The sequence below is a fragment of the Bombus pascuorum genome, chromosome 15 (assembly GCF_905332965.1).
Source record: "Bombus pascuorum chromosome 15, iyBomPasc1.1, whole genome shotgun sequence".
NCBI lineage: Eukaryota > Metazoa > Arthropoda > Insecta > Hymenoptera > Apidae > Bombus > Bombus pascuorum.
In genome coordinates, this window is record NC_083502.1 from 1,380,119 (window position 1) to 1,397,613 (window position 17,495).

Genomic DNA, 17,495 nt, shown 5'->3' on the forward strand with positions numbered 1-17,495 from the left:
TTAATATTTCATATTTGCTAGAATTTACTATTATTCATTGAAGTAAATATTATTTGCATTGAATCTTAAGCTACTTGGTAATAAATATATTCTTTGTTAATTTTTTTCATCCAAGTTTAGCAATTTAGAAATGCAGTCACTTAATAAAGTGAAGTAGAGTATAAAATTTTCATTAATATTTCACTTGCTAGAATTTACTATTATTCATTGAAGTAAATATTATTTGCATTGAATCTTAAGCTATTTGGTAATAAATATATTCTTTGTTAATTTTTTTCATCCAAGTTTAGCAATTTAGTAATGTAGTCACTTAATAAAGTGAAGTAGAGTATAAAATTCCCATTAATATTTCACTTGCTAGAATTCACTATTATTCATTGAAGTAAATATTATTTGCATTGAATCTTAAGCTATTTGGTAATAAATATATTCTTTGTTAATTTTTTTCATCCAAGTTTAGCAGTTTAGTAATGTAGTCACTTAATAAAGTAAAGTAGAGTATAAAATTTCTATTAATATTTCACTTGCTAGAATTCACTATTATTCATTGAAGTAAATATTATTTGCATTGAATCTTAAGCTACTTGGTAATAAATATATTCTTTATTAATTTTTTTTCATTCAAGTTTAGCAATTTAGTAATGTAGTCACTTAATAAAGTAAAGTAGAGAATCAAAGAAAATATTATCTAGCCTGTTAGATACAAAGTACAATAAATACACAAATCATATTTTAGTTTAAGCCTCCCCATGTTCGTTACAAGGACCTTATTCACGTGCTACTTGGATGGCGATAGGCATAATGACTAGTTTATGAGCTTAAACAGTTCCTCAACGACTGAATTGCAACTGTTCGGTTAGGGTTGCAAACCTTGAACGATATTAACGCTCAAGATACAAGGAGATCAAAGATTTCTAGTATGCTTGTGATTTGTATGTTTATTTATTTAGTATTTAGTATGAAAGTTTAGTTTGAACGTAAGCGAGAGTCTTTAAACATAAGCGTGTGCGTGTTGAACCTTCAGTCCTTTCTCGAAGCGCCTGATGCTTATATTTTAGGTGTTGGTTTAGGGAGCGGGTCTTTTGTTAACGTTTCCTGTGAGGCGAGAATCTGTTTTTATTTTATTTTGGTTTTTACAATTTGTCCTGAAGGACATTTGGTAAAGTGTTATATATCATTAGTAAATAAAAAAAAATAAAATAAAATAAATATAGCATGTGGGTGGCTACCCCTAGCGGGGTGCCAGCTTCGTGTTTTCTAAGTTATATCTTTTATGAGTGAGAATCTGTGTCTGTCCGATCCTGTGACTATCGAACTGTCGTGGGCGTCTCACAAGTAGTGCGCCTTGTTCGATGATCTGTCGTTGAGTTCTCATTTATGCTACGCCGTTTGCTACTGAGCAAACCCGTCGAGCGCTTAAGATGACAACTAAGTAGTCGACGCGGTCTGAGTTGTAGACTTTATAATGTACAATTTGGCAAATTTCACCTTCTCAAAAATAGCAGTATCATAAACTAAAGATGCTACCCGTATCATAAACTAAAGATAATCTTATATCCCCAACATAAAGGATAATATATTTTAGGGACCTTTGTTGTCTTTATTATCTGTCGTGTAAAGTTTAGTTTAGAATAGATTAATTTTTCATTAATCTTACGATGAATAGTCATATGCTTGCCGGATATACATCAGCGCATTATATAACCACGTAATATGGCTGTTATACTACGTATAACTTTATGACTGTATTATTAATTTTATAGCACTGCAGTTTGCAGTATCAGCATTTTAAAGCTTTTTGTTAATATACAAGATGTTCAGTGAAATTATGGTGGTCTACGTTATCCCCTTTAACCGAAATTCCAACTTTATCATAATCTTATCTCCTTTCGAAATTTTAACACGAAGACTACAAAGGAGTAAAATCGTCAGGTATTGTGAAAGCATTTAATCAAACCATCGATCGATTAAGTAGTTAATTAAACATAAATTAAATCGGATTTTTATATTAGGAACATTATATACAACGTTTATATCAAGAACAAGTTGCAAGTGTCCACTGTCGAAGATTGCCTGCAAGGGTCCTATAACAAAACAACAATTTTCTTAGAATCTAATTTAGAAGGATCTTTTAAAAATCAATCGTGTAACGTATGCAAGACATTTTTGGATATTTTATCATTAGACTGAGGATTTTTGTGCAAATTCATATTTTTATGAACCTAATTAAACAAATGGAAAGTAGAAAATTTCTTTTATATCTCCTATACACTTAGTAATTTGATGGTAAACATTAGGCAGATTGTTTTAAACGTGGCAAAATAACACGACAACAGTGCTATCCAGTATTCATTGAGATCAGGTCTAAAAGTACAAAGGTCAAAAAATAATTGATCACCCAATGAATATTACAATAAGCGCTTTACTTTGAATATCTTTTATAATTTTGCATATTATCTGCATAATGTATATTTTTGCATTTCAAAATAATCTACAAATAGAAAAACCTCCGCAGTCTGCACATGTAGATGATAATGCGTTATCGGTCAATGATTTTTTGTCAACGAAAGATGATCGGACATACGAACCAATTCTCCTATCGAGTAATTTCTTTATTTTTCCCTTTCCCTTATTTTTCTTGTCGGTTTATTCTTCTGTGGCGTCGTCTTATCGTATAAAATTAAATAACACTTCCGACGATTGAAACACACACTTCGATCACTGTGACATTTCGATATCGATCAGACACATGTAAATCAGACAATTCTGCATAGTTGATCGATCTGCAATTATAATACTACGATTCAGTCTGATTAATATGAATCATGGCTTTCGTCGACATCTAATCTAAACCAATATAATTATTATATTATTACAATATATATATTGAATTAGAACTTGTGAGAAGTACGGATTTAACACAATAAGAAAAAAGAAAATGTTTCATATAAACGGATGACATAACCTTGTTTTCGAGTTACAGCTTATTCCGTGATACTGCATATTACATAAGTCAAAAATTTCGTAAGAAACGGATGGGTCATGCTTTTTTCAACCTTTATGTCAGCTCGCTTATCAGATTGTAATTGGTCGCCAATGTCATAACTTTAACAAAGTTCGTATTTTAGCAGCGAGCGGACCTCATAGATCAATCGAATGACCCTTCTTTATCACTATTATAAAACGTCTAATAAGACGTTGGAGCTTTGATTCCATTTTTGAAAAGTTTTATGATTTCTAATTTAACCTGTAAGTTTATAACGTTTCTTTTCTCGTAAATAGAATTCGATGATGAAAGAGGAGACTAACGTCTCGATGACATCATCGAATAATTAAAGAATTAATAATGTTTTTAATTAATTACACTTCGTATCACCTGATTATAAGTATATATAACATTTATAGTAGTTTTATAGCATACATAATTACGATCTTATAACGTAAGCTGTGTTATTGATCAACGTTATAAAAATTGTAACGTTGCGAAAATTATATATAAATAAAGTTGCAAATATAATATAATATTTAATATTTAGTTAATTATTATTATTATATAATATAATTATAATGAAATACTATTATATTATACTATTGTATATATTATTATTATATATATTATATATATAATTATAATATAATAACCGTAATATTGCAAAACATTAATCGCTATACTAATAATATAATAAAATAGGTTATAAATTTCTAATTATAGGTTATGAGTATCACTGAAATTGTTTTTTTTTAATCTATTTATATAGGCATATTTTTCTTTCAATAGCTCAAGATTTCTTCAATGATATGGCTCTTTTATTTATAATAAGTCTCGAAATATTTCAAGAAATGTATTCGATTCCAATTCCAGGAGCTGGCTTCACCATCGATATCATTGGTTGCATCATGAAAAATCGGCGTAGAAGAATCAAAAAATCAAATATTGTTGATTTTCCTGGTCAAAGTAATTTTATTTAGTAACTTAGTGACTTGTAATTTTCATAAAGCTCTACATTGTAGATGCAAAAGACGGATGAATGACTAGAATGTACTGCAATCACATCATCCGTTTCATATGTATTTATTAATTTGATCTCAGGAGTGGGATAGTATATACTGTGGGTCTACTAGAAATTGACCACATAATTATTGGTAGTCACAATTAGTTGCTTATGCGCGCTCGCAGATATAGAACTCGGCATGGAACTCTTCGATTATTTTCATCGGATTTAGGAACTATTTGTATGAAAACTCAACACCAAAGTGAATTATTGCTTGGAAAAAGAAGAACCGTGTTCAATGATATAATCGTGTAATTAACTGTAAGTATCGACACTCGAACGTCTTATTTTTCGAAAAATTTAGTCTAAATTCCAAAATTGTGAACACAGTATCTTAGTAAGCAAAGTAAACATTTTTTATTTTATTATATAATTTGTACTTTACAATTTGTCTAGGTAAACATGAAATGAAAAAGTTTTGATCAAAATTTGTGGAATTATTGATAAAATTATGGACAGATCTATTGTTCCTGAACAATTTAAAACTTATTTGTAATATTAGATGTATCTTTGACTTTTAAACAATCTTGCGAATTTATCGATCATTTTTATTTTTTATTTTTTTCTTCATGTCAACGCGTTATTTCGTTCTTTAACTTTATGTTAAGCATCTTCTTTCAAATGTCGAATAAAAATAAAATAAGGACATTCGGTAAATTTTTTAAACTGATTTTAGTGTTACAGAATAAAATATGTTACAGAAATTTTGAGCGACGTATTTTATAAATATAACCGGCATAAATGGTATTATATAATATTAATTAATATTAATAATGTTATATAATATATAATAGCAGTATTATATAAATCTATTATATAAGATGTATAATATTTAATAATATAGTATTATATGTAATACTACAATTGATAATATCTTTAATATAAATAATTAATATTATAACGATGAAAAATTTCCTACCGTGATATTGCACGTATGTTTGGCTTCTAATATTTAGCAGAAGCCCAAAATTTAATTATATTATTTATATTCCTTAGCTTTCCAAAATTTTGTTTCTTTAATACTAATAATTTTTCGACATAGATACCTTATTAACTTTTTATAAGGAATTAATCTATTCTAATCTTTGATTTTGATCAATGGAACCTCTGATTATTCAGAACAAAAATCTCAACATACTATTTGTTGCATTTAGAAAAATCTAAAGTTATCCCTGAGAAATTAATTGGCTATAGTGTTTTATCTGAATAAATCTGTCCTGTTAAGTCTGCAATTCTTCGAATTTAGGAGAAAATCTTAACCGTTTGTTTTTCTTTTCAGATAACTGAGAGTATTCTCTTTTAATTCTGTTAATGTGAACGAGTGTAAAAAATATTGCAAAATGAACGAAGTGAATGTCATGAATGTCACTGGTCCCGAGCACTGGATAGTCTTTGACTTTGAAACAACTGACTTTATCTGGGACGTTCTGGCATGGATGAGGAATTATTGGTGGAAATGCTTTTACTATACTGCTATTTATTTAGTCGTCATTTTCACAGGGAAGCTTTATATGTCAAATAGACCAAAGTTTGATCTGAGGAATTTACTCGCATTATGGAGCGGATTGCTTGCGATATTCTCCATTATAGGAACTATAAGAACAACGCCAGAATTGTTTCACATATTATACCATCACGGATTTTACTATAGTATTTGTTCGCACAGGTAATTTCTATCTTAAAGTATTGAAATATTTTCAAACGATTCGTACATTGAAAGTCAATCGTTAATCAAACTGTTGTTACTCGCTCGTTGAACTCTCAAATCATCAAATGCCTCTGTTAAAGGCATTTTGTGATATTTTAGAAGCGAGCGATATTTCCAAGTACCAAGTCTTCTAACGACATCGTTGTCTTTTAAGCCTGTATTGGCCGTCAGGTCGACCTAATGACGACGTTAATTGGAAACTACGTTTGTTGTAAAAACCTCGATTCTTGCCTACAGTTTAGATCTCATTTCCGTGCAACGAACGAGTAACCATATTTCTAATTTCGTATTTGAAACAACACAGGCATTATAAAAGCGTTAGTCAAATAAGATTTCTTCTCGTTTATTCATTCATGAAATAATTGTCTGGAAATATTTTATGTTTGTTATTCTAATGTTTTGTATTATATGCTTTTAGTTACTATACTCATGATAATGTTTGTGCTTTCTGGTCAACTTTGTTCGCCCTATCAAAGATCGTAGAACTTGGCGATACTGTCTTCATTGTGTTACGAAAGCAGCCATTAATATTTCTACATTGGTATCATCATATAACGGTTATTTATTTCACATGGTACTCTTATGCGCTACTCATGGGAACATCCAGATGGTATATCGTGATGAATTACTTTGTCCATTCCTGGATGTACTCTTACTATGCTCTTAAAGCAATGGGATACAAACCATCAAGATTCATCGCCATGATGATTACTACGATGCAGTTAGTACAAATGGTTGCAGGTTTCTTTGTAACTAGCGCAGCTTACTATTATATAACGAATGGTGAGAAAGAATGCCAAGCTACGAGTCTCAACGCCATTTGCGGTTTGCTCATGTACTTCAGTTACTTCGTTCTATTCGCTATGTACTTTTACAAGACCTATATGTCTGGCAAAAGCAGGACGAAAGTCGAATAGGGATACCATATCGATAGAACAAACGATTTTGCAGAAATGCTATTTAAAATCGTCTTACTTATACCGCATACGATATTTACATTTGTATTTATAGTAGTTTTATTATACGAAATATTTTGAAATCTCACTAGTACTGTAACGAGACACGACTATCGTGATTACGATGGTAAAATTTAAAACAGATCTGAAAATGTAGAAACATTCGATAACTACACAAAAAGATCCTTTGCATAATTGCACAGTCATCAACATTGCTAGAAGGCTCGAGATCAAGTAGTGTAACATGATCCTATGTCAGACATTGCTGAGACAATGTATGTAGGTACTAGTTCAAAAGCGAAAGCTTTTTATTTGCAACTTTTTTAAAGTTGTAAAGTAAACTTTTACCAACGTATTTGTAAGATCTTTCTGATTAAAACGAGACCAAACACGATATAATTTGAGTTACATTTACTTATTGATATGTATTTAATTATCGTTCATCAAGTAAGCAAATGTACTCAAAATTATATCGTGTTTGATCTCGTTTTAATCAGAAAAATGTAACAATCATGTCGGTAAAAGTTTCATTGATCATAAATTAAAAATAGAAAATATTGATTTTGAGATCCGAGCTTGTTGCGAGCCTTAAATGTTTGTTGACCGCTTTGACTCTCGATTTTTCATCGTTTCTTAGTCGTGTTGTCCTTTTTTACGTTCGGTATGTCTACGATCTGAGTTTTGAGGAATAGGATCGTTTCTGCATCTCCATAATTGCAACACTTAGGTCCTGATCTTCGTGCAATTATCAAACGTTTGCATATGTAGAAGTTAGAAGGTATTTATTGAAAACATACACTTCGCAAAACCATGAAGATATTTGACAGTCAATTATTCACCATATTAATAAGCTACAATATTCAGTCCATCCTTAGCACTAACTATATGTTTAAGGCTATTATTTATACTGTATATTAACTTCTATATGTATATGTTACGGCCGACATCCACAAGACACGCGGAGACGATTTTATCGGTACAGTGCAGAATTAAATTAACCATTTAACGCTACAACGCCTGACGGGCATCAACATATTCACAATTATAGCTCATGTAACAGCTTAGCACCGGCACAACAACGTTGAGTTATCCATGTGTCGGCAACGTACGAGATCACATTTCCAACTATTGCCCATTTTACAAAAGTATCGAAATTTACTATTAAACGGTTGTAATAGCATTGTTACTTGATGAGAAAGAAGACAGTACAAAAAGAGGAGAAAATACTGAATATATAGAAGTCTGGGATTAAAAAAGAGCAAAGATGAATTTCATACACTACATATATATATATATAAATATGTCAACGACCCAATTTCAGGTATTATTTAAAAAAATCAAAAATACAAATTTTAGACAAGCAATAACGTCCATAGAGAAACTGGCAATATATTTAATTCTCGCTTGTCTCATAATTTCACATCTTAATACGTCTCTCGGTGACTATTTGTCATAAGAAATGAATGAAATGAGAAGATAAATAATGTTATAAATTCTTTTATCGAATATAAGAAAATAAATATTTAGGCTATGGAGATTTCACATTCTTCACAAAGAATAAATCTATGTGATGGGCATACAGCTCTTTCGTCTTTGTCACAGTGTGCACTATGCACATTTGCATTCTGTTTTTTCTTTTTCAAAAATATGACAATGACTCTTTTTCGTAGGAATCACATGTCTCTAATGACCATTATAAGACGTCACTTGGGTCGATATACCTTGTACATGTATTGTGCATAATTTACAGAGCATTAGAATCGCCAGGGACATTTGTGCGTGATGTTATGTATCATCATTTGGTTGCACCAAAGAATGTGCAATTTTAACTAGAAAATGGTATGATTGAAGGTATGAGAAAAAGGTGACTACGCTATTGAGGATAAGTGGGCGCAGTTCTATTAAAATATATGTAAATAATGTGAATTTGTCTATGTTGGTCTGAAATACAATCATATACATAAGCTTGACATTCCAAGAGGAGGGTGGGGTAAGTGTTAGGGTTAGGTTTAGGGTTAGGGTTAGGGTTAGGGTTAGGATTAGGGTTTGGGTTAGGGTTAGGGCTAGGTTTAGATTTCAACAAGACTTAACAAAACAATCTCGGGAAGTGTGCTTTACAAGTCGCTTTTAGAAACAGACAATAGAGGACGCTGCGATCGAGAAGTTAACACCATCCTTGGGTGAAAGTGTTGTAAGGAGAATGAATTAAATTGAGATTATTCAATGTAAAGTAAACTGAATACAATTACAATGTAATGTGGCTAAAATAAACTACTTTTCATAGTTTGTCACCAATTATTTAAAGTATTTGGTAGAGAAAAATGTTGTTTAAATAAATATCAATTATGAACCATTATTAAATATGCATTATTTTCTCCAACAAAAAAGTTGAATAAAAATATAAGTTCCAGGTCAAATCTGTACCCATATATTTAATAATTTATGTTTGACGCGTATATCGGAAAGTAAACTTTAGCTTTTTTCTAATTCATTAAAATATTGTGTAGCTGTTAACACTCTATAATGTGTAAATAGTATCTTGTCCAAAGTATTATTCATAATTGTAACATTTCAATGTTATTAAATTTTATACTGAAAAAGCAAAATTATAGAGTCTACAAAGATTTTTAATAGTAAAAAACTATGTATATTATATGACATTTGTTACATATTAGTTAGATGCAAAGTAATAGTAATATAGTCATAGTAATAATACATCTAAGACAGAAGTCGATTCATATTATCATTATCGTGGTACGGCTTTTCCTTCCATCCTCCCTACCAGTCGGTCCGCCGTGGGTCGAGTACGAGGAGATATTCGACAACCGTGAGATCGAGCTTCGACGTCGACTGCTAATTGTGATGAAATTAGGTTAAACGGGAAGCTCCATGTAATTTTAACAGGAACAGAAAAGGATTGTAAGGTGTGTTCCTACCAAAGCAGGAAAGAGACACGAAACAACTTATAATTGCGATACTTGTCCCGACGTCATAAAAGATATAACCTAGCAAACACGAAGATGGCACCCCGCTGGGGGTAGCCACCCACATGCTATATTTATTTTTATTTTATTTTTTTACCAATAAGATATAACACTTTACCCAATGTCCTTCAGGACAACTTATAAAAAAACCAAAATAAACTAAAAAAAAAAAAAAAACTTGTCCCTACAAGTCAAGGATGCATCTTGGCATATGTTTTATAAATTATCGCAAAAAAATACAGAAAAATATTAAACAATTATATACTCAAAGATGCAAATATATATAGATTATTAAAATATAATGTTCTTTTAAGTTAATTTTTGTATAAAATCATTTCATATTACCTACAACACACTCGTCACATACGCGCAAGATCACTTCTGCTACGTCCAATCGAAAAGGCCGTCGAGTGCAAGATCTTATCTTCTCGATTCAAGCACGTCACTGCACAGAAATTGATCAACATAGTCCGATCTCTAGGACCCACCCCCCCAGCCATGGAACTTATTATACAGATATATTATATTAAATTATATTGTATTAGATATAGAATAAATTCTGTATGAAATTTGTATAAACATTGTTTATATATACTATTATTTATTAATTATTTATAAAGGCAAAGGATTAGAAGAAACATTAGTCCCATCTACTCGAAAATTCCGTGAGGGGATTTTTGATATTGCTGTTATGGAATTTAATGAACAGACAGGTATAATATTCAATCTTTGTATATTGTGTAAAATTTGACAGTAACACATACATTTTCGGATAAGTTTCAAATTTTCCTATTGTAATCAAGTTAGTGCTGTTTTATTACAGTGCTAATGAAATTTCATATATTTATACAAATTTTCGTGCGTTACATATTATATAAGTATTGATTAGGATACATGATTCCATCGAGAAAGAACGATATATACAGGGTGACGAAATGAAAATAGCCTAAAATTTAAGTGATATGTATTTTTACAAGCGAAAATACGACGGAAATGAAGAATAAAGATCATTGCGTCTGGGATTTTGTTGATTAGATATTGACGTTTGAAAATTAATCAAAATGCCCCTGTGAGTTGGCAATCCTCTTTACATGAACGAATGAAAAGTATAGCCTAAGGCGCAATGATCCTCAAACTTCGCATTTTTCAACCGATATGTTGCAAGAACATACGCAATATCTGATAATTTAGTCCACTGATCTCTTTTCTCTTAAATTAAATAAATACAAACGCAAACTCTTACAATTCGCTGTAACACTATCTGGCAATTGAATTATACAAAGTGTCATTCGAAATTTTCATTCGAACAAGCGTGTGTATTGTCTCAGATTTGCGTATGAAATTATAGAATATTGAAATCTTAAATTTATCTTTAGTTTGTGGAGTATTAATAATAATTAATATTTTTCGCTATAGAAAAGTAACAATTCGAAACTTTTCTGATAAAAAGTCGATGATATTTTTCACAATCGTTACAATCGTGCATATCTCTGTTAGTTATAAATAAAACATAGCATAATGTTATTAATTTTTGAAATGTTACGTTTTTAAATATTATTATACTTACAAACTCTTTTATCATAAACTTCATAAAAATTTGTCAAGAGATCCTTTTGAATTTCAAGGAGATCCTTATTAATTCATTGATAATATATGTAACGTTAATCCTACTAAACTAGTAATCATAAAATTGATTGCTAAATTAGGTGTACAACTAATACTTATCGCTAATATTATCGCACATCTGTGTCTTCAAGAAAATCTTTAAAGACTACCAAAAGGTCTTCCAAAATTTTGGTGTTTTATTTTATCTTGACTTTGTCATTGTTTGCCTTTTTGGCTTTGTTTCCATGTTTGTTAGATAGATAAGCCTGCTGGAAGAATCTAGCGAATAGAATGAAATAGCTGAGGTACATCAGCATCGAAATTTTGATGTTGTAAAGTGTAACGTTACATTCGTTGGTCTGCATGTAGTAGTACGCTGCAAAAACTATAGCGCAACCTACAATCATTTGTATCAATTGTAGCGTAGTGACTATTATGGCTATCCATTTTGGTATTCTGAATCCCATCGCTTTAAGAGCGTAATAAGAATACATCCACGAGTGAACGAAGAAATTCATCGTCATGAACCATCTGCCAGTCGCTGAAGTTTCCACGTATGAATACCATGTATAAAGAAGAACCGTTATATGGTGGTACCAGTGTAAAAATATTAATGGTTGCTTTCGTAACACAATGAAGATCGTGTCACCGAGTTCTGCTATCTTCGACAAGGTAAACAAGAATGCCCAAAAGGCTGTTACGGAGTCTCGCGTAAGGTAACTAAAAAGTAAGTAATACGTTTCTGCTGTGAATGAATATTCTGGAAATATGTATGATAGTATGTAATATGATATTATTCTAGTACTGAAAATATTTTCTGGAATAAAGTACTAAAGTGAAATTACCTTGGAACGCAAACGCTATAGGAGAACCCATAATTGCTTAAAGTGTGGTACATTTCTGTTCCCATTCGAAGAAAGCCAAGGACGGAGAAGGTCGCAAGCATCAAACTCCATAAAGCAAGCCAACGTCTTAGATCGAACTTTGGCTTGTCTGATAGGTAATACTTCCCAGAAAAAACTAGAATGACGTAGATAGCACAATATACGAAGCAGTATGGGAAATGGTCGTTCATTGGCATCACGGTATCCAAAAAAATAAAATTTTTTTCCAAATTCGAGACGTACGAGTAATTAGGTAAAGAGATCTGTATGTGGCTCATATTCTCCTTCATCTTATAATCCATTTCAACGTTCGTCCTGGAATTTGCTTTTTCTACCCAAGATTTGTATCTCTATTGTCGATCTATTCAAAAGGAAGAAGAGTACATCGGATACAGTGTAATCTATATTCTGGCAAACATAAATAATTGTATTTATAATATAGTCACTTATAAACTATTCTATGGCTTGGTGTAAACGTCTATGGCGATATGCACGTTATCCAATTATGCATATTAGTACTTGTGTCATAGAAATGCGCTTTATCTTTAATACATCCGATAACAAATATTATCTCATTAGTGGAAAAGTAATAAACTATCTGGAGTAAACCTACATATAAATGTAAGATGCAATGAGATATATTATAATATAAATTTGTAATTCTCGAGAATTCCGACAATCTCGAATTACAGAATACTTTGAAGACTCGACCTGTCTCGAGTACTACAGGGTGCGCCGTTAGAATTCGGACAGAATTCAATTTGTAGTTCCCACCATATTAGAATTCAGATGTTTGTGCTGATTGACTCTGAAGTTAGTTAAATATGTCAATAAGTCTTCTATAACCTCAAAATGACAGAACTCGTTAAGCAAAACCCGGAATACGATAGAAGAGCGGCGATTATAGAAAGTCTTCGCGCCGGGTGGATGCCAAAGTGAATCGGAGGAACGACCGTTGGCTGGCCCACAATCTCGAAGATGTTCCTGTTGTGGGCAAAACCAAATTTCCAGCAAGTGTTCACGTTTTGAGCGTTGTCTCAAGTGAGGGCGACGTCATGCCTCCGCACTTCTTCCAAAAAGGCGAAAGAATCACAAAGGAGGTTTATTTGGAGGTCCTGAAGACAGTAATAAAGCCGTGGATGGAAATTACGGCTTCTGGAAGGCCGTATTTATTTCAACAAGATGGCGCACCTGCTCACACAAGTCATCTTGTTCAAAATTGGCTCTCTGACAATGTGGACATGTTTTGGTCGAAAGATTTCTGGCCTCCTAACAGTCCCGACCTAAACCCATTGGACTATTACGTGTGGGGCGTTATCGAGAGACAAACTAATAAATGCAGGCACCCCAACGTCAACTCCCTACGAGCTGCTATCGAGTCAGAATTCGCGACAATTAAACGCGACCAGTTGAAGTCAGCGTGCTCGCGCTTTAGAGCAAGAATAGAGCAGGTCATAGAGGCAGAGGGTGGTTACATAGAATAAAAGTTCTCAGCAAGGACCCTTTAAATGAGATATAACAACATTTTCATGTGTTTTTGTGTATTGACTTAAATAAACAACTTTCTGCACAAAACTTCTTTTGTCCGGATTCTAACGGCGCACCCTGTATAATGGGTCACATACTATGCTATGATGGGTCACATACTATGCTGCAATGGGTCACACAATATACTACAATGCGCCACATAATATACTACAATGTGTCACATAATATACTGCAATGGGTCACATGCTATACCACAATGGGTCACACAATACTATGATGGGTCGCGTATTATACTATAGTGGGTCACATGCTATACTATAATGGGTCATGCGCTATACTATAATGGGTCACATGTTATACTGTGATGGGTCGCAACATTCAATAACAAAAATTGACTGAAATGTGTTAACTTTATCTGTATATTGTAGACTAGTTAATTTTTCTAAATGTTACCTATGTAGAGATGAACTTTTTATTTCTTATTTATTAGTTAAAATAGTATGTAGAATATATATTTCCAGGTTTTTGCACAACTCTACTAATACTAATTGTCTGTTCAAATTGACTGTTTGGTGATTTTTACAAAGTGTATTCTTTCAATGAATATCTCTTAATTTCTATATAAATTTCCAGACACGTTGCAAATTTTACAAATATAATTACATTAGTTATATCTCGTTACAGGGCTAATGAAATTTGTAAATATTTTTGAAATGCTGAAACACTTTCGCGAGCCGAAAGTGTATACAAAATATATAATATATTTGAGTGTTAATACTGACGTATATCGCAGAACAAAATTCTTCTTGTACAATGGAAGATACAAATTAGTCGATTCCAACGTTATATCTCTTGTATCCAGTAAAAGCAACTGATTGGATGAATGATCGAATATCCGCCAAATTCTTGTTCTTCCTGTAACCAGAGAAACAAGACTGAAGATTAAATGATAAAAATCGTTAACTACTTGGTTGTAATGTTCCCACTCCTGATGCTGAATTAATAAATATGAATGTATATTCTCACATAATGCGCTTACTAAATGCACGTTAGATCTAAGAATGTGCTTATCGATGTCGTTTATGTATATCTGTCATTTTAATGTGATGTAATCGCTTTAGTACATACTATATCATATTTTTTATCCAATGATACTGTAGATTTCATAGATAATAGTTTCTATTACAGTGAATTTTTGAAGGGAATGTTCTTTAAAATCAAAATTCCAATTTATCCGTATTTTGTACACTTCTTTGAATTTTGAACACAGGTAAATTTTCCTAAAAATGGATCAACATTCAATAACAAAAAGTGAGGAAAATATGTTAACTGTATCTATATGTTGTGGACCAGTCAATATTCTTAGATGTTATTTACATAAATGAACAGATTTAACAGGTTTCTTTCAGATTCTGAAGGCGAAAATAAATAGTAGAAAATAGTATCTTATAATATAGTATAGTACTAGTATAGTACTAGTCGAGTCTTCTCACTCGATTAGTTTCAACTTTGGACTTTTCTGACTGTGATAGATATAAATTAATGATACTATGAAGACGTCAATATCATGATAAATAATGTATATTTGTATTAATAATGCCTACCATTATGTTATACTTAGTCAACCCAATGCACCACAGCTGTCCATTGTGCATTTTTCTAAGCATCGACGATTAATATTCATTACTTAAAAAATAAAAGAGTCTAAAAATGATTTAAGTGGTCAATTATCAAATTGAAAGTATGTATTAAAGGTATAAAAAAATATAGGTAAAATTACAAACATTAAAGATGACTAGAGATAAATAACGCGACTTGAATTTGAAATTAAAAATTCAAAATGCATTTTAATATTTTTTTACAATATGGTATCGTTCGATTACAACTTTATTTAGTCATAACCGATAGTGTAACTTTCTAATTAATTTTAACACCACTAGATTGGTGTATTTTATTATATGCTGTACTTTATAAAAGCAGAGAAAGTAGCGCAATTAATTGGCAACAATTCCAGATAAACAATAACTGATAATAACAAAAACAAAAAAAAAAGAAGAAAACACGTTGCAAAAGTCAAAAAGGGAGATCTCCCCGTTTGGTCACGCAGCGATGTACTTGACAGAGGGGAGATCTCCCTATTCGGTTGGCTAAGTGTTAATGACAATTTTTCATCTTCATGATTTTTTAAATTAGAATGATTTCAATCATTTTCTAATATGTTACCGATAGTATTATTTTGAATGACTTTTCCCCACGGATGATTCTAATTTCCAAGATATTGTGAAAAACTGTCACGCTTCAGTAATAGTGTACGTAACATGTAAAAACAGTGTAACATTGGTATCGGTCACCTGCTACACGACGGTTATGATGTCTTATGATTATGCATTATGCATATCTATCAATTTCATGTACGTTTCAAATTGCAAAAGCAGAGAGCAAACAGTTGGTGTGAAAAGCTTTTGTAAATGATTTCGCATGAATATGAAGCATATGAAGCGCGCATGAACTTGGTGGGATGAGCTTGAGCACCGTTTGTCAATTTTTCGGGTACTGCAATCTTTCGGCAGCGTAGTATTTTTAATTGTTGAGATTTATCTCAAGATCCAAGGCTGCCGGTTATATGTATAGGAGAAAATCGTTGAAAATGTTAAGCGTTACAACGTATTAAAAAATCATCAAAAGTGGAGAAAGTAGCTTTCCTACAAGTCCTCCTGGGTATCTAGAAAATTTAATAAATTAAATAACATTAAAGTTTACACGTATAATTATGAACATTGTTAAGCTCTATTCGAAGTAAATATTAAAATGAAATTGGTATTTCAAGTACTTTGGATCGGAATTAGTAATCTATAAACATCTCATAAATATTCAATTATAAAGATAACGAGTTTTGATATCCAGTGAATGAATGTCTGTAGTCTTCTGTTATTGAAATTAGTTTCAGCATTTTCTTTAAATAAGTGTTAAGCATTTTTAAAATATACAATTTTTGGATCTGTGTGTATATTGCATAATTTTTGTTTTCATTTTTATGGGAGATAAAATATGACAGAGTTTAGGTGCTCAATATGAGCACCTAAAGCACCATATATAAAAAGTCTATATCTATGTACATACACTTAAGTTATACAACAATGAATAGACTCTTTTTAAGATAAAATATTTTACATAATATTGAGTTAATGACTACAAGATTAATATTCGTTTACTGTATAATATTCTCCTTATAATCTTGAACAAAAATTTAACGTAATTTTTTTTGGACAAATATTAGAGGAAAATAGTGAAGCCAAGAAAAAGCTTTTAAAAATGTTTAAAGAAATTATGCAAGCCACTTTTATTTGAAAAAACATAATGGCTACACGTGTAACAAATAAGATTGCATTTCTTATTGCAAAATTAATGGTATACTTACATATAAATATATGTACTTGTCTCATGATATAACAGAGAATTGCCATTTTCTTTTGTGAATAGAATCGCATCAAAGTTTCAGTATCCATGTCGACTCTATTGTTCGTAATAATATTGTGAAAATTACAAACTATGCGAACTATCTTGTACATTTTTGCGTGTTATTTCCTGAATAGAGAAGTACTTATCGTAAATAAAAACCTAACGAACTAAATAGTGTGAACACTTGAGGCTTGAAAGTACACTTCAAGTCAAGAGTAAGAACAAATTTACATTAGTAAAATATTCCAAATTACTCGGAGACAAGCGACCTAATTAACAAAAGAAGCATGATAGTAGGAATTCAAAAAAATATCTCAAATTGAATAAACGATAGTGAAATATGGAAATAAAGAGGTTTC

The 17,495-nt window shown here is 31.4% G+C and overlaps 2 protein-coding genes across 3 annotated transcripts; one reads left to right on the top strand and one right to left on the bottom strand.

Annotated features, from left to right (window-relative positions):
- The first annotated feature begins 4,128 nt into the window (after nucleotides 1-4,128).
- Nucleotides 4,129-9,069, top strand: LOC132914914 (elongation of very long chain fatty acids protein 6-like). Its single transcript, XM_060974426.1, has 3 exons — nucleotides 4,129-4,313; nucleotides 5,332-5,718; nucleotides 6,179-9,069. Exons 2-3 carry the CDS (start codon nucleotides 5,393-5,395, stop codon nucleotides 6,675-6,677), a joined length of 825 nt encoding a protein of 274 aa, XP_060830409.1. The 5' UTR covers nucleotides 4,129-4,313; nucleotides 5,332-5,392; the 3' UTR covers nucleotides 6,678-9,069.
- A 1,404-nt stretch (nucleotides 9,070-10,473) lies between these two features.
- Nucleotides 10,474-14,618, bottom strand: LOC132914913 (elongation of very long chain fatty acids protein 6-like). 2 transcript variants are annotated; one of them, XM_060974425.1, is made up of 4 exons: nucleotides 14,460-14,618; nucleotides 12,433-12,550; nucleotides 12,151-12,325; nucleotides 10,474-12,025 (listed from the first exon to the last, which is right to left on the bottom strand). In XM_060974425.1, exons 3-4 carry the CDS (start codon nucleotides 12,249-12,251, stop codon nucleotides 11,503-11,505), a joined length of 624 nt encoding a protein of 207 aa, XP_060830408.1. In that variant the 5' UTR covers nucleotides 12,252-12,325; nucleotides 12,433-12,550; nucleotides 14,460-14,618; the 3' UTR covers nucleotides 10,474-11,502. The 2 variants fall into 2 exon arrangements, with proteins under 2 accessions (XP_060830408.1, XP_060830407.1); XM_060974424.1 differs by having other exon boundaries at nucleotides 12,151-12,550.
- Between the last annotated feature and the right edge of the window lie 2,877 nt (nucleotides 14,619-17,495).

Bases quoted from the DNA above. Each gene is read 5' to 3' on its own strand.
- LOC132914914 (XM_060974426.1), top strand. From the start codon at position 5,393: ATGAACGAAGTGAATGTCATGAATGTCACTGGTCCCGAGCACTGGATA. The intron at 5,719-6,178 runs GTAATTTCTATC...ATATGCTTTTAG, and splicing joins TATAGTATTTGTTCGCACAG to TTACTATACTCATGATAATG.
- LOC132914913 (XM_060974424.1), bottom strand. From the start codon at position 12,491: ATGGATTATAAGATGAAGGAGAATATGAGCCACATACAGATCTCTTTA. The intron at 12,026-12,150 runs GTAATTTCACTT...CTTACTTTTTAG, and splicing joins TATAGCGTTTGCGTTCCAAG to TTACCTTACGCGAGACTCCG.